General features: G+C 39.7%; 2 protein-coding genes across 5 annotated transcripts; both read left to right on the top strand.

Annotated features, from left to right (window-relative positions):
- The first annotated feature begins 4 nt into the window (after positions 1–4).
- On the top strand, positions 5–17,734 carry actn2b (actinin, alpha 2b). Of its 2 annotated transcripts, XM_040001652.1 has the most exons (21): positions 5–334; positions 4,139–4,253; positions 4,367–4,486; positions 4,612–4,698; positions 5,174–5,261; positions 5,557–5,635; positions 8,090–8,171; positions 8,459–8,544; positions 8,707–8,799; positions 9,081–9,311; positions 9,405–9,552; positions 9,783–9,933; positions 11,628–11,736; positions 12,469–12,609; positions 12,891–13,073; positions 13,308–13,442; positions 13,808–13,987; positions 14,110–14,256; positions 15,514–15,579; positions 15,705–15,863; positions 16,045–17,734. In XM_040001652.1, the coding sequence occupies exons 1-21, from the start codon at positions 209–211 to the stop codon at positions 16,201–16,203; spliced, it is 2,685 nt and encodes an 894-aa protein (XP_039857586.1). In that variant the 5' UTR covers positions 5–208; the 3' UTR covers positions 16,204–17,734. The 2 variants fall into 2 exon arrangements, with proteins under 2 accessions (XP_039857586.1, XP_039857588.1); XM_040001654.1 differs by lacking the exons at positions 5–334; positions 4,139–4,253; positions 4,367–4,486; positions 4,612–4,698; positions 5,557–5,635 and having other exon boundaries at positions 5,177–5,261.
- Positions 17,735–18,214: 480 nt separating this feature from the next.
- Positions 18,215–19,539, top strand: LOC120714967. Of its 3 annotated transcripts, none has more exons than XM_040001657.1 (4): positions 18,215–18,287; positions 18,369–18,424; positions 18,563–18,760; positions 18,863–19,539. In XM_040001657.1, the coding sequence occupies exons 1-4, from the start codon at positions 18,235–18,237 to the stop codon at positions 19,147–19,149; spliced, it is 594 nt and encodes a 197-aa protein (XP_039857591.1). In that variant the 5' UTR covers positions 18,215–18,234; the 3' UTR covers positions 19,150–19,539. The 3 variants fall into 3 exon arrangements, with proteins under 3 accessions (XP_039857591.1, XP_039857590.1, XP_039857589.1); XM_040001656.1 differs by having other exon boundaries at positions 18,216–18,287; positions 18,563–18,976; positions 19,079–19,539; XM_040001655.1 differs by having other exon boundaries at positions 18,217–18,287; positions 18,563–19,539.
- Positions 19,540–20,684: the final 1,145 nt, after the last annotated feature.

Here is a 20,684-nt window from a genome sequence, read left to right as displayed (position 1 = left end):
TCTGTTGTTCATCTGTGGCAACCAGGGCCAGTCATCTGTCAGGTCGGGAGGACAAGGGCAAGCGTGAGAGAGTGAGACAAACGAAGGAGCAGCTCTGTGAAAAGAGGAACTTTTTTTTTCCTGTGCTCGGCAGTTAGACCTAAATCTATAGTCTCAAGGAAAACATTTGAGTTTCGACGTAAAGAAAAAGAAAGAAAATATCGGCAAAATGATGACCCAGGTGGAGACCACGGTGCACTATGATAACGGCTACGAGGATGAGTATATGATACAGGAGGAAGAGTGGGACAGGGACATGTTACTAGACCCTGCCTGGGAACAACAACAGAGGAAAGTACGTAAAAAACCGTCTGTTTCTGAAAAAAGTCTAAAACTTTCGAGAGTTAGCTAATATTATTTTAGAGAGAAATTAAACAGCTTGGTCTTTTCTTACTCAGAATTGTGTAACTTTAGATTTTATGGTAATTTTTTTTTATATTTCTATGTAAAAATATATATTTTAAATATGTACACAGTAGCACAGTTCATAACTTTGGGCTAACAGTAAAAAAAAAAAGTCTTGAGAGACGTTAAGCACGCCGAGTCGGGGAGATAAACTTCCGGTTAACCTTGTCAAAATAAAATCAGTTCAGCGGGTTCATCGCGACAAGTCACGCTGCTGACGTATTTCGATCTCTTTACTGGACAGTTTGTTCTTGGATGTTGGCATAGGGTAGCTGTTATTCTTGACACTGATAGACATTACCCAAAATATAGTTCAGTGAGGTCGGGAGCAAGTTATAGAGGTACACAAGTTATACAACCACAACTAGAAGATGGCTTAGTAGCTTGAATTTTGCCTTAAGAAGTCAGTGGCCGTTGGGGTTACTTCACCCACCTCTGGTAAACGTAACGTTTAGTTTTATTTTTAAAGGTGGCATTGGTTAACCTCCGGTGTGGTCCTCGCTAAGTGCCGCAGACCTGACGCAGATAGGGTCCAGTGCGTGAGGCGTGAGGGACGGATGCGGTGGTGGGTACCAGCTAACAATAGCTGTACCTTCCAGCGGCTCTCCAGACTGCTGCCTCTCCACTGATACGCGAGGAATGCGAGCTGTCAACAGATGCTTCTAACACATGATGACGCTCTTGGGATTAGAATGGACGCTCCATCTAATTTTAACCTCGGGACCAAAAGGCATTAGTAGGGTTAATCCAGTGTCCTTGGTGCGGAATTCTTTTGTTTATATAAACCACGTAGAAAAATTGTACCAGCACCAACTCGACTCGATATAGCCTCGGCCCCCAACACCGTCAGTTGGTTTTAGGGCTTTAAAAATTGGCTGGGACCTTATACTGCAGCTCTTTGCACAACTGGAGTCCATCAGCTCCTCCGTGCCCTTCATAACCTCCTGTGGCCTGCGCAGGGATGATAAAACTGTATTTTTGGCAACACCAGGCAGCAACACCACAGTCCATATACACAGCTATTTTTTCCATTCTTTATCTAATTTTGAGTTGATAAGTGGTCACTGGAGGGTGGTTTGAGGTTTTTTCTGTTCCTTTGTGCCCCAGTTTGACGCTCAATATTAGCACCCACACTGTGCTGCAGCTTCTATTTGTTGAAAATGGAAGAAAATTGCTCTATTACTGATATCTATTGTCATTTTTTCCAAAATATTATCTCCTATACCATTGTGCAATTACCTTATTTTAATTCTAGTTGTGGTTGCTATATATTATTGCTTATATGGAGCCCTTCTTTAATCTATTACCTAATTCATATGGGTTCATCAAAGAGATTGATGACAGAGCAGAGTAGGCACAGCCAGGGTGCTCGGTTTCATTGAGCGAAAGTGATGAAATGTTACTGACACATAGTGAATATCCTTCATCTAAGTTAAACCAAGTGAAAATAGTCATCCATGATCCGCTGATGTGGCTAGGTCTTTCCAAAATGTTAAGCATCCAGTTCGCTTTTATTTTCCATCCTCCAGGTCTCAGCCTGCCAGCCTCTGACCTAGTGAGCCCCCAAAGGCATCCGTCAGTTCAGTGACAGGGTCGGTCCTCACTGGATGTGATTCATAAATATTTTTAGCTTTAATCGTCACCGGGCAGTAGAGGGCGGGGATGCTTGGAAAGTAGGGTTCTGCGACTAGTGGCAGAGCCAGATTTGGAGGACCAGCAGACAAAGTTTTTTTAACAAGGAAGGCAGCGGCTCATTGTCACACACACACACCCGAGGGACTCACTCAGTGTGGAATGGGGATGGCCTTTACTCTAATGCCTGTAATATTCTGATTTTGCTCCGGCACCTGCGGGGCGAGAAGCTGAGTGGCTGGCTGGGCATGCATATGCAGTCCTCCTGGGTACAAGGTTGTCCGTGGATCAGTGCTGGAAAGTCCTAAAATATTTTCCCCATGTCACTCTAGAGTATTTATTTATTCATTCACATATAAATCTAGAAAGTATGCAAGTGAAGTCACAAAAATGTAAAATTAGCTCATTTAAAATGTTCTTCTGTGCTTCTTTTTAGATAGACATCAGCTGTGATCTTTTCCTCTCATGGGCTAAAATCACAATTTTTCTTAAAAGGAAATGAAGCTCAAAGGAAAAAGTCCAAAAGTCAACCCAGTTTATCTTTTCACTGAAAACTATTCATTTTTAATAAAATCAGTAAATGCTTTCATTCTTTACTCCTGTTAATGGAGATGAAAGGTAAAATTGAAACATGTTATCATCAAGTGTAGCATATATCAATAGCAAATATCACATTACAGCTCGTTGTTTTTGTACAATTTTTATCATGTAGTTGATTAGTTCATTGATTCATACATCTAAACATAGAAACTAGGGATGGGCAAAAGTGTAAATATTTAGTACAATTTTGTCTACCAATAATTATTGGGGAAGAAAAAACAAGATGAAACTCTTATTGTGGCGCATCATTTTGCAATACTGCTCCCACATTGCCTTTCAAAACATGCTTGTCCTTCATTTCTGCCCCTCCATAAAAGCCTGAACTCATTCTCTGCCAGACTGTGGCAGATTTCTTTCAATTTGGATTTATTTCTTTATTTAGAGTGCTGAATTGTAATTAAAGTTCAAGGACATTCAGTCACTTAAAGGACAATTTTCTTCACTTTTTAAAAGTTTAATTTTCCAAGGTCTACGAATAACCGAGTTTAAATGATCATGATATCAGTGCTGACCAACATAAATAATGATTTTTTTTTCTTTTGCCATAGTTGGGCAGCCCAAATTGAAACTTGATTTCTATCTAATGATAGTGAGCTGTTGAAATGTTTATATTTTCTGTGTGGCAGAGGGTAATATTTACAACATCCAGATCCATTACTCATCCTTGTGGCATATCTTTCAAATTATTCTAAATGAGAATTTTTAATGTGCCCATCATTCATTCACTCCTGGCTTGTCTCCACACTTCATCGGCAATGCCTGTGCTCTGGAAGAACGGCACACGTGTACTGTGATAGAGCTATCTCCATGCAGCTGTAACATATCAACGTGTCATATTCGAAGTGGCAAAATAGTGACAGAAAGTGACGTGAGGGGAAAACTTGTCCCTCGTCCACGTGACATTTTCGCTCATGTTGACGTTCTTCTTCCCCGTCTTTTATCATGAGGCACGGCAGAGCAGTCTAAATTTATCACCTTATATCAGCTGGAATGTGCTCTGTGGTCGGCTCCCAGCTTTCATCCTTACAGTGCTCAGTGTCCATGAACTCTGCTGCTAGCTATTGATAGAGGCTTTATAAAAATAGGCAAAAGACAATGAGCCTGTCTTAACTTGATTTACAGTATTTGAGTACCAAACATGGAGTACATTTGTTCTGATAGGTGTTAGCTATGGAACCATTGTAGGAAATGTTGAAACTTAACACTAATGTTTAACTAATGGACAATCGACTTGGTTATAGTCCTAAGTGAAGATCCCAGTTTGTTTAGGTTTACTGTAAAGAGGAATAGCTTGTAGTTTAATCCACTAAAAAAGTGATATAAATTTTTAGAAGTGAGTATAACTGCCAGTTAAACAAAAATGCCCCCAAAAGTGAAGAAAACTTAACTGACTGCTGTAAATTTCTTTTCGTTTTTGAGTCAAATCCAATTTTTATTGAGCTGGGAATCCTTTTTCTGTTAGACCTTCACAGCTTGGTGTAACTCCCACCTGAGGAAAGCTGGTGTTCAAATTGAAAACATTGAGGAGGACTTCAGGAATGGACTCAAACTCATGCTGCTGCTGGAAGTTATCTCAGGTTGGAGCACTAAAGAGAGTTTTCATTTTCTTGCCTTTTTTTTAGTGTTTCAGTCAGCTTTCTTTCTGTGTCTTATTAGCTGAGGTTATATGCACACCATATTGTGTTTGCAGGAGAGAGGCTACCCAAGCCAGATAGAGGGAAGATGCGGTTTCATAAGATCGCAAATGTTAACAAAGCTTTGGACTTCATCACAAGTAAAGGAGTCAAACTGGTTTCAATAGGAGCCGAAGGTACCTGTGCACGTCCTGTGTATGAATATAACGTAACCATTTAGGGATGCAAGAGTTGGAACCAGGAATTTTTACCTTATGAAATAATCTGCTGGAGACTAAATATAGCACTTTTTTTGTTTCAGAGATTGTGGATGGGAATGTAAAGATGACTCTTGGAATGATTTGGACTATAATCCTCCGCTTTGCCATTCAGGACATATCTGTGGAAGGTGAGATTAGCACACACAGTCCAGGAACATATAGGTGCTTCAAGCTACGTGACAACATACCAGGACCTTTCCTGTAAAATGGGCATTTTCGCATCTGACTATGCAAATAAGCACAATTAATCCACACATATAGATAGACACAACAGACTGGATTACTTTATTAAATAAAAACCAGCATCCTTCCTGCTTGTTTTTGGCCAGTTTATAAATAAAAGTGCATTTTATGTTCGAGTAAATTAAACATCACTTAAAAAATGCTAAAAATTCCATCATAATTCTGTTGACTTTACTTTGGTGGGTAATAATATATATATGTGCACAAAAAACCCTGCAAACGAAATGAAAACATTGTTATGGAGTTCACTTGTCACAAAAACAAGTTGTATGATATATCAGTGCACAGAATGCTTGTGTAGTATGTGCCAAATGAGAAAGCTGACCACACGTTTAAATGGCAAATACATGTTCTCCTCAGAAACATCTGCCAAGGAAGGGCTTCTACTGTGGTGTCAAAGAAAGACTGCCCCCTACAGGAATGTTAATGTCCAAAACTTCCATGTCAGGTGAGTATGACACACTGTATTGTGACCACTGAATTTAGATCTTGTAACCAGGTGTCTATAATCTATTATAACATAATGTAGTGGTTGTTAGGTCAATAGGTTCATCTAATAGCATGATATCAATACTAAGTTCTTCTGTAGATGACTTTAGTAATACAAAATATAAAAAGGAGGATAGAGGGTAGCATCAGGGAAATGTTACCACCAAGTGCTTTAATGGTGAATATCGGAGCTGGACTCGAGAAATTTCATCCTTATGACCTGACATGTTTATTCTCTGTATTGACTGGTGAAGCTGGAAGGATGGCCTGGCCTTCTGCGCCCTGATTCACAGACACAGACCCGACCTCCTCGACTACTCTAAGCTCAACAAGGTGTTGTGTGGTTTCGCTTGCTGTGTTTCAAGCTTGCACAATAACACTTTGATTTCCACAAACATAAGAAGCACAGTTTTGTCCGCTTTGTGGAAAAGAAGTCTTTATCTACTACTAGAAGATTACACAATTGATCTCTTTACTCTGCTAATAACTCGCTTGCAGTGGTCATCTGTTTGACAAACTAATTTGTGTTTTAACGATCCTGGGGTGTTGTGTTGTGTCTCTTTTGGATATTCTTAGAAATGTGTGGCATTTCAAAGGACAAGATCTACATGTCAGTGATTTAATGTGATGTAAGGTGTTTGCAGGAAGTCCGCTGTGTTGTGTTATTAATGTGTTATTTGGCTAATGGTTATAATCCGGCTTTAATTTATGAATGTGTTTCTCTCTCCATTGTGAGTGCACTCATTTAGTATCGCCTCATGCTTCATTATGCTTAAGCAAATCAGTTTACTTAGCACACAATTTCATCATAATTAGCATGAAAACTGCAACTTTTATTTCAATTTTATTGCTGTGTTTTTGTGCAACCCGCTGCGCCCATTACCAGATTAGATCTAAAAGGCTCCCTTGTTAACAAGGGGTTACCACATGGTGGAAATATATGGCCTCTCTACACTCTGAAGAGTCTTGACTTTTCTCTGCATTTGAAACCTACTTAATGACTAGAGTATCAGTGTGAAGCATTTTAGGTCAAAAATGTATGTCTCAGTTAAATGTTCTGGTTTAGTGGATGTCCAGGATTCAGGTGAGGGCCTCGGTGAGCTGCTTATTTGCTGCGTGTTTGCAGAGGGCTAGAGAGCACAGCTCACAGCCCTCCCTTATTCGCCAAGTAGCGATAATACACAAGTAAACTTTTCTCTCTTGGAAGAAGGTGCTGTGTTAGCCAGATGGAAAGGGCAAGGCTGCTATAGGACTATTTGAGGTGTCATGCTTTAACTGCCAGGTGTGAGTTCATAAAAATATGTTTTTCTTCCCTTTTTAAGCCTTAAAAAAATCACAGCCAGCATAGCTGACCTCACATCAGAACATTTAGTTTGCTCGGGCCATATGTTCCCTGTTACTGTAAATATATAGCAGGGGAACCACCTTGGAAGGATATGAAGAGTGACATTTCATTCATTTTGTGATCAGAGGCACTCACTTTTCTACACACAGCTGACTGGCCTGACTTGGAGTCAACCCTGAATAGTCACAGAAACATGAGCTTAGTCCCTGCAGAGCGCAGGCTTAGCTTTACCTCTGCCATTGTCCATGCTGTCACGTCGTATTCCCCATTTAGAGGCCACCGGTGCACATAAAAGTCAGGAAGACGTCTATACGCATTACACTCATAACATCACGGTGATACTTATTAATCGCCGCAAGGACGGTGATACTTTTATTAGAAAATAATGAAAGTATATACAATGATTCAAATGGACAATGTAAACAAACCATGCTGGCTAGTAATATACTTCAGTACACTATTTCTTGCTACAGCCTTTTATTCACACTTTTTGTGTCTTTGAGATCCATATTCACACACTCAGTCACACCTGAACTTCAGTTCTGCTCATGCTGCTTGGAGACAGTTGCATTGTGCATCAGGCAACCTTTGAATCTGGCTCCAGGTGAGCGAGTTTGTTAAGCCTGTTGAGACAGCTCTTGTCAGGGACACATACACAGACACACACACAGAAGGCTCGAGGTATCCTTATTTCCATTCCTCTATGCCATCAGTTTACCACCCAATCCATCTATCTATCTTTCTTGTACTGGATATGTGAGCAGCTGGCCCTGTCATGTTGTGCACCACCCCTACCCTCTACCTTTGAGGAACAGCGGTACAGTGATAGGGACAACAGCATGATAGTATGATCCCTTTACCCCTTTGCACTCTTAGTGACAGCCCCATCAGCAGCAGAGGGGTTCACTGTCAGCTTTTGGCTCAAGGCACAACTCCTGTCCTGTCAAACACTTGTATTTTCCTGTCACAGTAACTTGTATGAAAAAGGAGGAATGCATTTCTTTAAAACAATTCCATTAAAAAATAAGAAGAGGTATAGAGAGTAATAAACATCTGCTGGTTATAGATTATTAAATGCTTCCCCTTTCATCATCTCTTATGCAACAGACTAAAACAGCAATTCCTTAATCAAACAAAGAAAAAAAATCAATCATATTCATAATAAAGGGCAGATGGAGATAAATAAATGGTATTTATTTGAGAAATAACTGACCTTTCCTGTGAATGTGATCTAATCAACAAATAAAGAATTAAACTGGTATTAAAGTCCTTTGGAAACTAAGAGATGTAATTTCTAAGGTTTTGCAAAGATCTAGTTGAGGGCTAGTAAATGTGCATGTAGATTATATGACCATCACGTGTTTTGTGCCTTGATTGCATAGATTTCAGTGGTGTTGTAAGTGTGGCACTGGTGTACAGTGATGTTCTGTGTTCTTATTTAGGATGATCCTCTGGGGAACTTGAACCTGGCTTTTGACATAGCAGAAAAACACCTGGACATTCCAAAAATGCTGGATGCAGAGGGTAATATTTTATGTAGTGGAAAAATATGAGTTTTTTGTGTCCTGTTTATGGTAATGGGTGCTAACAATGTATATCTATTGTTTTGGATGAATCTCCTTCACAGGGGCCCAAATATCAACCACATAGATTTCTGTCACATATAATTATCTTCATATCTAACTGCATTTTTGTTATGTCTGCACGGAAGTGAAAACCATAAAAATATCTCCTTCTATTATCCAATGTAGCTGTACTTTCCTTTAAATTATTTCTGCCACCTTGACTTTTCATCCCTCTTCATGCCACAGATATCATCAACACCCCCAAGCCCGATGAGAGAGCCATCATGACCTATGTGTCCTGCTTTTACCATGCTTTTGCTGGAGCTGAGCAGGTAGTTTTGTCTGTCTTTTTTTCAATAGCACCATGTTATTCTGAGAATATCGAAAAAATAAAATATATACTCAGTGTGATTTAGACACAGCACACTGATTAAAAATCCTTGCCATCTTAGTTCTCTGATCTAATTACATTATTATTGTCCCCGTGCTCTCAGGCGGAGACGGCTGCCAACAGGATCTGTAAGGTGCTTGGAGTAAACCAAGAGAATGAGAAACTGATGGAGGAATATGAGAGACTGGCCAGTGAGGTAAAGTTTAAATATAATGATGGCACTTTGTGTCATGAAAGATTTTTCAAAGTGATGTGCTTTTTGGATAACAGTGATTAAGGTACAGTATTAGTACATTTTTGTTTGTCCTCTGTTTATTATGGGCTGTTCAAATTAAAAGTTCAAAAACAAAATTTTCTCTCTCTACTCAAATATCTCACTGATGTTACAAACTGAGATCCATCTGCTGGAAAAATCAATTATTTATCACCACTCTCTTGCCACTCCACTTATTCCCATGTTGTCCTTGTGTTTTCCAGCTGCTGGAGTGGATCCGCCGCACCACTCCCTGGCTGGAGAATCGGACCCCAGAGAAGACCATGGCAGAGATGCAACGGAAGCTGGAGGACTTCAGGGACTACAGACGCCAGCACAAGCCCCCGAAAGTGCAGGAGAAGTGCCAGCTGGAAATTAACTTCAACACCCTTCAGACCAAGTTGCGCATCAGCAACCGGCCTGCCTTTATGCCCTCTGAGGGGAAGATGGTATCTGTAAGTCACAACTTCATATTCATTCATTCATGATTGAGTCTTGTGATCAGTTCTGTTGTGGTTCAGACACTAAAGATTGCATTGTGTTGACAGGACATAGCCAGTGCATGGCAGGGTCTGGAGCAGGCAGAGAAAGGGTACGAGGAATGGCTTCTTACAGAGATCCGTAGGCTTGAGAGGGTGGACCACCTTGCAGAAAAGTTTCGCCAAAAAGCAACTAATCATGAGAACTGGGCCAGCGGTCAGTTGTAGTTTGTGTATTTACCTTTTTTGATTGCTGTTGATGTGTCTATAGGTCCACGTGTTTATCTTGGCCAAGCACTTTATATAGAGTGCATTTTACTGTTTAGGTTTCCTCATAATGAAATGTTATTGAAGGTTAATTTCTGCATCTGCAATGACCAGATAAGGACTGTTTTTAGTAGAACCTTATATTTATCTCAATATTCCTTTTTCATATGTGACATTCAGGTAAAGAGCTGTTCCTTTCCCAGAAGGACTACGAAACAGCCACACTGACAGAAATCAGAGCACTGCTTCGAAAACACGAGGCCTTTGAGAGTGACTTGGCAGCCCACCAGGACAGAGTGGAGCAGATTGCTGCCATTGCACAGGAACTAAAGTATGCACTCCCAACAGCAGATGTATGCAGTCACGTATCACCGAAATCCAGGACAGGAGAAATAATAGTAAAGTCAATGAAATTAATCTTGTTTTTTCTTTCATGCACACTTCATGCACAAATGCACATGCATTGTTTTTTGGCTTTAGACCCAGTACAACCCACCGGTGATTACTGGGTTAAATTATGGGTGACAAGCAATAGAGGTCACTGCTGTCCTCTCACACAGAAAATAAGCTATGGTTCATGCATCTCAAATGCATGTGAATTAACTGTTAACCACTTAAGAATGCGCTGGGATGCAGTCATATTTTCAAAGTTATTATGTGAACACATACCTTAAATATTATTTCCTCCTAGGCTGGAAAGAGACTGATCCTGTTAAGGATGTGGTCTCTAACACAGAGGTGCATGCTGTCCTTCTCTTTGGCTCACTCTCTCCTCCACCTACTGACACAAATGATACAGCTGTCTCATTTTTGCATAATCCAGCGAGTTCAGAAGTAAATTCTATACCTGAAGCTAATTCTGTGTAATGATTTACTGGAACCTACTCAGTCTCTGGAGCAACTCAACCTAGCCCAGTTATATGCTTTCCTTCACCTCTATTTCATGCAGGTGATGAAGGAAATTTTGAGCACAGTAAGGGTGGGAAACCTGTGAGCTTGATTTTGTACTACATCTCTCTTTTGAACCTTTTACCAACCTGGTGAGTTGAGTTGCTATGCAGCTATCTATGACCATCTAGGTGAAGACAGAGAAACAAAGACCAAGGCTTTCTGCCAGTGCCTCCATATGTATATCCACATGCCAACCATTATGCCTCAGCTGGGGAAGCTTCACAATACCATGAGACACCATTTGGCGCAAAGCCGCACTACCTCTTTGTGATTCGTCAGCTTCTTCATTACACAGTGCCACATTTACATGCTGAACACGAGGCTAGCAGAGTTCATCAGAATAATGTCTGCCGTGAGAGATACCATCTCCCAGCCATCTTCAGCCACCCCCACTGGGACACAGGTTACCAGTGGACCTCCACTGCACACAAGACTCTACCAAAGACAAAAAGCATTTTTAATTTTTGTTTTTTTCAAATAGCTTGAAGCGGTCTGGGGTTAAGGCAACTCTTATTCCTGTAGTTTACCGTATGGTGTATTTTGACCTTTTCCATTGAATGACATCTCAATAAAATGCTACATGAACCCTGTTCACTGTTTTCCTTTGAGGTCACTTATACTTTCACCTAAAAGTGCAGCTTCAGATGCTCATCCAGGGAAAGCAGTGACAGAGTCTCAACACTGTGATGATTTTGGTGGTGCATTTTCTGTAAATGAGTGCCTAAACCTGAATACTAATTCAAGCAGTTTTAAACGCTCTGAAGTTCAAAGCCAAGAGCCCTTTTTTCTTCCAAGACTGAGCTGAATATGTTCTGTTTTTTCATGTGTTAAACTTTAATTTAAAGTCATCTTGCAGTCCTCATTATTATTTATTATAGCTATTTGCTCTCAAATTTTCTTTTCTTTGTTGTTTTACCTCAACTTAATACAGTTTTCTCATGCAGTAGGATTTACATATCTCTATATCATACTATATATTCTGTATACCACAACTCTAACCAGTGCTGGTGGGTGGATGGGGCTCTGTTTTCCAGAAGTAAAAATGGCACAACAGGTTTATTTTTCTTTTCCTAGTGAGTTGGACTACCATGATGTTGCTGCTGTTAACCAGCGCTGCCAAAGCATCTGTGACTTATGGGACAAGCTGGGAACGCTGACTCAGAAGAGGAGAGAGGCACTGGAGGTAAGAACAAAATTTCACTTGTGAGTGTATGACTGAAGGGGATTTATGGCAAAGGCTTTAGGTATTAATCCATTATAGCTGTAGAGATCTTAAAAGTTCTCAAGTTCTTTGTATATATTAAGTCCCCACAAGAGTGTGCTAATGTTCTACGCATTGAACTACCATCAAACGCCAGCTCAATTAAAATTTTAGTCAAAGCATTTTAGATGTCTGTCACTGATGTGAGTGTTGAAGAGACAAGTGATTGAAGGGGACAGATAACTGGATCCCCTCTAAAATCCCTGCCCCACATAGAAAGGTAAAATAGAAGGGTAGAGGGGATAAAAGAGATATGGATGTAGATGTCATATCCAGAAAGCAACTGGCTAAAAGCCCACTAGCCACTTCCTCTGAGCCATACTGGCCATTCCAGACCCACAAATGTGTGAGGGCCTGGGAAAAGGGCCAAGGATTAAGTCTGAATGACAGGAACAGGGGGCTGTTTATCTCCATCTTCTACTTCCAACTATCTCCCATTGAGGGGAGGGACTCTGTCAGGAACAACCAAGCCAGACTTGGGAGCTGGGGTTAACAAGTCAAAGAAAGTTATGCACACTGCCATCATTCTCAAAACAGGTGAGAGGGTGTTTAAGTCATGCTAAAGCGTAACGCTGAGCTGTGATTAGATATTGTGACAATTTTAGGATTTCAACATTTATAAAACATGTCTGTTATGTTTTGTAATCCTCTCAGCGCACAGAGAAACTGCTGGAAACCATTGATCAGTTGTTCCTAGAATTTGCTAAGAGGTCTGCTCCTTTCAACAATTGGATGGAAGGAGCGATGGAGGATCTGCAGGACATGTTTATAGTACATACTATTGAAGAGGTTCAGGTAAGTTTACTATATTCTGAGGAGAGCAGCCTTTGACATTAAGTGCTTATAATGTGATCACAGTGTAATTTTACAGTTTTTCATATAAGCCCATTTAATGGATTCCTCGTGATTGGGTTTTATAATATATAATGTTGTGTTGAAAAAACAAAAATGCTATATAGTGCGCAATGTTTCTATTTGTCACACCCTAAAAAAACCAGCACATAATGTTATCTCTTGGGACAAAATTGACATTTCCATAAAATTTCAACACTTTCCTCTCCTGCTTCCCCTTCCAGAGTCTAATTGCAGCTCATGAGCAGTTCAAAGCTACTCTTCCCGAGGCAGATTCAGAGAGACAGGCCATCTTGGGAATCCACAATGAGGTGCAGAAAATTTCACAGAGCTATGGGATCAAGGCCAGCTTTATCAACTCTTACAGCACTATCACAACTGAAGAGCTTCTCAACAAGTGGGAAAAGGTAGCTACAGTTTTCAAACTGATTTATAGACTCAGAGAGTATATTAAAGGGTAGTCATAGAGATAGTGGACATCAGAGAACTCTATCATTGTTTACTAATACTGATATTTTATGACAGAGGAGTCAGCAATCGCTTAGTAAGTTTGCAATCCAAATCACTATCTCTTAATAAAAATGTAATTTATACAACCAGCAATAATGTATCTGTTCTGTGTATCTGTGCATGTTTTCTAGGTGAAAAAGCTGGTTCCTCAGAGAGATAGTGCCCTCCAGGAGGAGATGGCACGCCAGCATGCCAACGAAAGGCTGAGACGGCAGTTTGCTGCCCAGGCTAATCTGATTGGGCCCTGGATACAGACCAGGATGGAGGTTCAGTATACAGGCTTAATAAGCAAATTCTACATTAATCAAATAAAGTCTGAAATGGAAGAGGATTATTTTCTAATTCATTGTACTTAGACAAGTAGAATAGCAGTTTCATTCCTGATGATGATGATATCTGAATAATACAAAGTAAATTTACTCAGGATATATTTATACACACATGTATATACCCACCTCATAGTTCTTATACAGAGTAAAATTACTGTCAGTCACATGTAATTGGCTCTTTGCAGATTCAGTAAGCAAACCCTCTTCATGACCAGTTTTGATCATAAGATGGGGCTCTAAGAGCCCCATCTTATGATCAAAACTGGTCCGAGTTGACCTCGTGGCATGTACCGTCCTAACAGGAAATAGGGCGCTGCTCCCTGGAGATAGGAGGCACCTTGGAGGACCAGATGACCCAGCTGAAGCAAATCGAGCATGTCATAGTTGCTTATAAACCCAATATTGACAAGTTAGAGGGAGACCACCAGCTAATCCAGGAGTCACTTGTGTTTGATAACAAACACACCAACTACACCATGGAGGTACTGGAAATTGAGTTTTATAGCTACATATACATAGAAAAATACATTGATTCTTAAAGTAGGTTTGTCAACATAAACTTGGATTTCCAGAGTCTGTTAACATTTCTGGTCTGTCAACACAGCACATCCGTGTTGGGTGGGAGCTGCTCCTCACAACCATCGCCCGAACTATCAATGAGATTGAGACCCAGATCCTGACCCGGGATGCTAAGGGCATCAGTCAGCAGCAGATGAATGAGTTCAGATCGTCTTTCAACCACTTTGACAGGGTACAGCGTTTTGCCATTTCACTTCACTAGAGCCATTTTCTGCCTATTCCAGTGGACGATGTAAAGCAATCTCAGTAGCTCAGAAGAAGAGCAGGGGGTAGCCCAGTTTTAAGAGATGTGTCTTGAGCTTATGAGCATCAAAACCCAGGTGTTAACTCTTATGTGGTATTTGTGACATCCATAAACTGTATAAAACACGGATGTAGCCACAGCAGCTTTACATGTTGGTCAGTGCAGTCTCTCTGTAAAGCTGGGTGTTTTTGGCACTGCTGTCTCAGTATTTTGTAACGGGATGTGATGAGCGAGGATTGGATCTCTCTATGAAGCTGAGCAACACTGCATGCTCATTAGCTAATGACTTGTGATTGATGAACCAATGAGCATACCGTTTTATCCTCCTTCCTCACTCTAATGGGGACCATAATTTACAAATTATGTTTTAGTTATTTACTTGAAGCTAGCAGTTGTGCCCATAAAGTCTGGCTGTAAACCTGCATGAAAAAGAAAGCAGGTTTAAACTTCATTGGCTTTACTTTTCAGATCTAGAAGCTACATCCATGTTTTAAATACTGTCTCTGATACTTGCTAAATCCCATCCAGCTCAAAGTGCAATGTTCTGCACCCACCCCTATATTTAATATGAAGGTTGGTCAGGACTAAAGGTGAAGATTAAACATTTTTACTGGTATCTTGCTGTGAAAGTATTAAAATATCTAAGTATATATATATATATATATATACATATATATATATATTTGGTTAAGATTATTTTTATATAGTAAAACTTCAATGATAGATGACTTACTCAAGCATGTCTCAAATGTATTCAAGTCACATCTGTACAGCCACATACTGGTTCCCCTCACCATGATGGAGTAACAGCTTGGATAATACACCCAACAAATTCCAATCTCATTACAAAACTGACAATGCTGTAGCTTTTTGTGATTGATAAGAATGCTTTGGATCTGTGTTTCCAACTTCCATGCGCCCAGTTTCAGTGTGAATGCACGTGCATGTGCCATATTAGCTTTTAAGCTTTTTTATCATGAAATCTTCAACTTTTATCAAAAAAAGCCAAAAGATGAGGAAACTGAAATATACAGCTGTTTTCCTCTTTGTAACTTATTTTATAGCAGAGCAGCCTGTCTCATAAAATTCATGTTGAGGCTATATTGAATGCTTATGACGTTTGGTATTCAGTCTTTTCTGTATTTCTCTGACAACACTTTCTGAAATTTGGTGTCTGGTTTGTAGAAGAAGAATGGAGCAATGGAAACAGATGACTTCAGAGCCTGCCTCATCTCCATGGGATATGACTTGGTAAGGCGCTTCACTGTTAGTTGGATGCAGCTGTGTTATTAGTAAATTCTGCAATTGTTTGATTTTCACACATACAGTCACACATACATGCAGTCATTATGGGTCTTCATTCACGCCTATTTCAGGGAGAGGTGGAGTTTGCTCGCATAATGATGCTGGTAGACTCCAATGCTACGGGAATCGTTTCCTTCCAGTCTTTCATCGACTTTATGACCAGAGAGACTGCTGATACAGACACTGCCGAGCAGGTTGTGGCATCCTTCCGGATCCTGGCTGCTGATAAGGTGTGTATGGGGCTTACTGGCATATGGGCAGATATTTTTAGCACAAGCTATTCCTGTCATTATTTCCAGGGATTTGCCACGTCATACTGATTTACGATGTACTTTTTTGTAGATGAGAAACAAATTAAAACAGAAAATGGGAGTATGAATCTGAAATGCAATTACCTTTCCACGTCCACAGCCTTATATACTTGTAGAGGAGCTCAGGAGAGAACTTCCCCCTGAACAAGCAGAGTATTGCATCATGAGGATGCCACCCTACGCTGGTCATGGAGCACCACCCGGGGCACTGGACTACACTGCCTTCTCCACTGCCCTCTATGGAGAGAGCGATCTTTAACCTGACCAGAAAACCTTTCATCCACCGTCTATTAACCTCTCCTCTGCTTTCCCACCCTCCCTCCCTCTCCTCCATCTCATGGTGAAGTTAAGAAATCTATAATGCAAGTTGGATCAAATATACCAAATGGAATGAAAGTCTTTATTGATTAGTTTTCTGACACATTACTCATGCTGAGCATTGTTCTGTTTCTTTAGTACTCATCTTGTGCTCTCTGGCAGAAGATGCTTCCCAAAACATAGAAATAATGATGAAAAAATTGAAATTAGAAGCAATTCAATTTGATTTTTTTTTGCTTGTGTGGTATGATGATTTGGTTCAGGATCGTGGAATTTAGGTAAAACTGGAAGATACAGGAAATAAAGGAGATTAGTTAGTCATACACCAAAAGGATCGTGGTGTTTCAGTAATATTTCTGTAAAGAAAATAGTCATTTTTGGCAAGCAATGTTGTGTATTGTTTTATTTTTCCCCACAGTACACTTGTTTTGGGAATAAAATCTTCTGATAAGGCATTTTGACATGCTTCAAGTGAATTACAGTTTGCAAAAGCAATTTCAGACCTACTGCCATCCATCAATAAACAGTGTGTTCCCCAAAAGGCCAAAAATATGCAGTACCAACAGAAGACAAATCGAAAACCACACGAAGGCAAAAGTAAATGTTTGCTCAGTGCTTTGAAAGCTGAAAACACTGTAGACTAAATGTGCAGTATTCACTAATGGTAAGATCAAACATTTGTTGGGTAGTGACAAACTCTAATGCTTACATGTGTCTGGAAAAATGGACAGTAAATTTCAAGAACTGCACATATAATAAATATCAACTATAATACAACAGGTGGTGCCATCATGGAAAAAATGGCCTAACAATACTAGACTTTGTGGCTGTGGTGTTTATCGAAATCCTTTATTTGTCCAGAAGCTTCCCATTAATTTCAATTAGTAGTAGTTTTCCATGGTAAGCTGAAAAAACCCCAAAGGATCTCAATGTCATATTTATCTTTAAATTGCATTTGAGGAAGTTACTGTAAAATGTGGGACAAGAATATTATACTCATGTTCCATACTGTTTGAACATGAAATTTTAAAATTGAGTGGTATTTAAAAATATGGTGATGACAGTGATTTGAGACTAATATAATAAAAAAATAGGCTGGTAAAGTTGTCTTTATTTGATGCTCTAAATAATTAAAAAAGCATCATCATTGAATACTCTACACAGACTGAGCTAAAACATGCCAGAACATACATCCAGTCCAGTCAATATGATTTCAGGTGCAAGCTTTTCCTTTCAAAAGAGAAATATTTCTGGTGTAACTTGTGAGCTCTGACTCTGACACCTCTGATCTCTATAGGTGATGTTCTTATTTTTGGCAGAGACATGGATTTGTTGTATTGATCTAAAACTTCAGGTAGTAAAAACACCTTAAAGAGAAAACAGCTGGCTCCAGTATGACTCTGTTTAGTAAGTTACACTTTGTGCTCCAAGATAATGGATTCATTAAATAAACTTTATAATGCAGCCATTTATTTCAAATGGTGAATGTGTTTCTTTTTATGTTTGTCACCAGATGGGGGGAAAGACCATAATCCACATGTAAACAAGTCCCTGCACAAGAATCTCAAACTGTAAATTTTAGTGGATGCGGATTAATTAGATATAGATATTCCTAAATTTGTATGGGTTGTGCTGCAAGCGAAGAAGTAGTACGTCAATTTGAAGTCAATATGAAGTCAATATGCAAATACATCCATTGGATGTATTTGCAAATGCAAATACATCCAATGGAGGGACTTGGTCTTTCATGACATTTACTCTTCCTCCTCAATTCCATTTTTCTTCTGCTACATGGTTAGCAGTTCATCCCTACCACTCGAGTATATATGCCATCTGAAAGGTTAATGGTATGGTTAATTGGCCTGCTATGATTTTCAGTCAGCAGTCAATGATGGGCAGCTGTGTGTTGTTACCTCCTCATTCTGGGATTGGCCAAGGAGGGTTTGCCATTTCATATTTAACCAGCACTCAGATGAGGCTATTTATGCAGCTGACAAGCAAAATGGGTTCTTGGATTCTTGTAAGGTAGCGTGTGGGTAAATAATTATATGCACTTATTCACAAATGTTCATGTTTTAGTGCTTATGACCCTTTTCCCCCCTACAGTCAGTTACCATTCATTGCACTCTTGAGCTGGAACGTGCATGGCTTTCCTGCTAAAGGTAGGAATACACCTTAATGAGATTATAAATCTTATAGATGCTTATTTTAAAAAAAAAAATATCTATCTATCTATCTATCTATCTATCTCAATCACATGGTTCCTTGGTTTAAACTTACTGTAGATATTTTTTCTCTAGATTGGGGCCTGCCTAATCCCAATGATGGTGGGTTCTATAACATAGAGGCACAGCCTCTCCTCCATTATGATTCCCTCCCAGGTGCCCCACCTGTTCCTGCTGATCCAAATGACCCTGCTGTGTCATTCATGCATGACCCAGTAAGGTTGGGAACCTCTAGAGTTCAAACCTTGCCACCCAACTTCAGGGCAACTCCAGGTGGGCTTGGTGAACCTTCTGGTTTTGGTCCTGTGGAAGACTCTACACCTACCTTGTTGTCTGGAACATCTCACCTGAGGCCTGATTTTGGCTTTTCTCCAGCTCAGCTTGAAACGGGTCAACTTGGTCATGATGAAGGGAATCTTGATTATAGTAACTCAGAAAGGGGAACCCATGGGCTGGGCTCTACAACTTCCTTCCAGTCTGGTGCGTTGAGTAAGTATGTAGCCACCTATGAGCATGGAAATTCAGAGAGGGAGATGGAAGATTATTTTCCACCAGTGTTACATGCCTATCCTTTTGCTTTACCTGGAACAGTTTCGCAATACTACCTCAGACCTGCGCTACCTGTTGACTGGTTAGCACCTTTATGGTACGGTGTCCACTAAGATACATCTGCATTGCTCAAACCCAGGTTCCCAGTGGTCACAAGACTGTAAAAGTACTTTTGGTTCTTCAAATAATTGAAGCGTTCTAGGATATCTGTAATTCAATTCCCAGTTTCTGTAAATTTTGGCATAGTCATGTTTGCCTGGCATGAAACAGAAGAAATAAAATACTGCATGAACACTTGACTGTGACGGTTTGAGATCAAAACACTGTATAGATATACTATTTATGCGTGTTTCTAAGAATATGTACTAATATGTATTACTTACCTTTTTTTTTCCTTTCTGGGATTCTTGCTATTTTTGAGGTTCTGAATAATGAGTCATAAAACCCAAAATGCATATCTTAGTTTGCACTGACCAGTCAATACACAAACTCATGATGGAAAACTCCCCTAGTAAATGAAGTAGCTAGCTCAGCTATTAGATATGCTCTTCAGCGCATGTCATCTACATAGCTACAGGTATTAAACTCAAACAGCTGGAAGCAACACAACTTCAGCTCCTCTATTTATCAGATCAGGATTAGGCTATTCGATGAAGCCTAACTTGTATCTGCAGTACTTGAGCAGATAAATTGCCTTTAGGGGGCCACAAAGCTTCACCTTGTTTGGACAGATTTGGGTAGCAGGAGGAGTAGAGTAGTGTCACGTGCCAGAAACATGAAAGTTGGCAAGCGTTGTCTCAGTCTTTGTTGAAACTAGTACAGCTTACGGTTCTCATCTCTCAGCTGCCCTTTTATAGATTACCTATAGCACTAGCCTAGCTGATAAACTAGCTGCATGGACTCAGAGGATAGTATGAAGTGACAGATTTTATTGGCCTGAAAAAGAATAAGTAGCCACTGTTATCTTGAGCCTTTTTCTGAAGAGGCAAAACTTTCCTTTTTAATTGAAAAAAACATTTTCTGATCTGATATTTTAATACTAACAGAAGCAGCTTTCAAGTAACATCTCTGAAAACATAAAAAAAAAATAATGGTGGATATGAGTAAAGTTTTTGAAAGGTACAAGTTAATTGTGAATGACTTTAACTACTTCCAAGGTGAACTTATATAGTTATGTTACAGTAAATGTCAGAAAAGTAAAAGTAGCTCCACTTTTCAGTTTTGAAAAATGGCTTTTTTGGAGTTGAAGTTTGGTTCTTGTTTAATTCACTGAAGAAATAGGGGTAACTTAAATTACTGGTTAGTTGCTTTCAATTTCAGAACTCATTTTAGAAATTAAGGTTAGATATTTGTTTAGGACACTCTTTATCACAACTACTTTTATGATCCGTGATCAGCATAAGAACAGAGAAACTGGGTATAAAAGCAGCTCAGTCTGCTAAAACCTGCTTTGTGGGATATGCTTGAATCATACTTTTAACCACCATTCTGCCATATGAAGAGGTTTTGACAGTGGCATTGAAACGATGAGACTGCTCTTTGGCACAACTGAAAAAATTGTGCATTACTTTTTTTTCCTTTTCAGTTGGACAAGCTCAGTGTTGCTGCTGCCAGAACATCTGTGACTATGCTGGGTTAAGTTAAATCC

The sequence above is a fragment of the Simochromis diagramma genome, unplaced genomic scaffold (genome assembly GCF_900408965.1).
Source record: "Simochromis diagramma unplaced genomic scaffold, fSimDia1.1 OVJJ01000421.1, whole genome shotgun sequence".
Classification (NCBI taxonomy): Eukaryota; Metazoa; Chordata; class Actinopteri; order Cichliformes; family Cichlidae; genus Simochromis; species Simochromis diagramma.
The sequence above is the reverse complement of the archived record's forward strand: the minus strand, read 5'-3'. Positions and strand labels throughout refer to the sequence as shown.

What these genes read in the sequence shown, in the direction of transcription:
- actn2b (XM_040001652.1), top strand. Translation starts at nt 209, where the DNA reads ATGATGACCCAGGTGGAGACCACGGTGCACTATGATAACGGCTACGAG. An exon ending in AAAAATGCTGGATGCAGAGG is followed by an intron (nt 8,172 to 8,458) that starts GTAATATTTTAT and finishes TTCATGCCACAG; the next exon opens with ATATCATCAACACCCCCAAG. An exon ending in GGATACAGACCAGGATGGAG is followed by an intron (nt 13,443 to 13,807) that starts GTTCAGTATACA and finishes CCGTCCTAACAG; the next exon opens with GAAATAGGGCGCTGCTCCCT.
- LOC120714967 (XM_040001655.1), top strand. Translation starts at nt 18,235, where the DNA reads ATGAGGCTATTTATGCAGCTGACAAGCAAAATGGGTTCTTGGATTCTT. An exon ending in GGTTCTTGGATTCTTGTAAG is followed by an intron (nt 18,288 to 18,368) that starts GTAGCGTGTGGG and finishes TCCCCCCTACAG; the next exon opens with TCAGTTACCATTCATTGCAC. An exon ending in GCATGGCTTTCCTGCTAAAG is followed by an intron (nt 18,425 to 18,562) that starts GTAGGAATACAC and finishes TTTTTTCTCTAG; the next exon opens with ATTGGGGCCTGCCTAATCCC.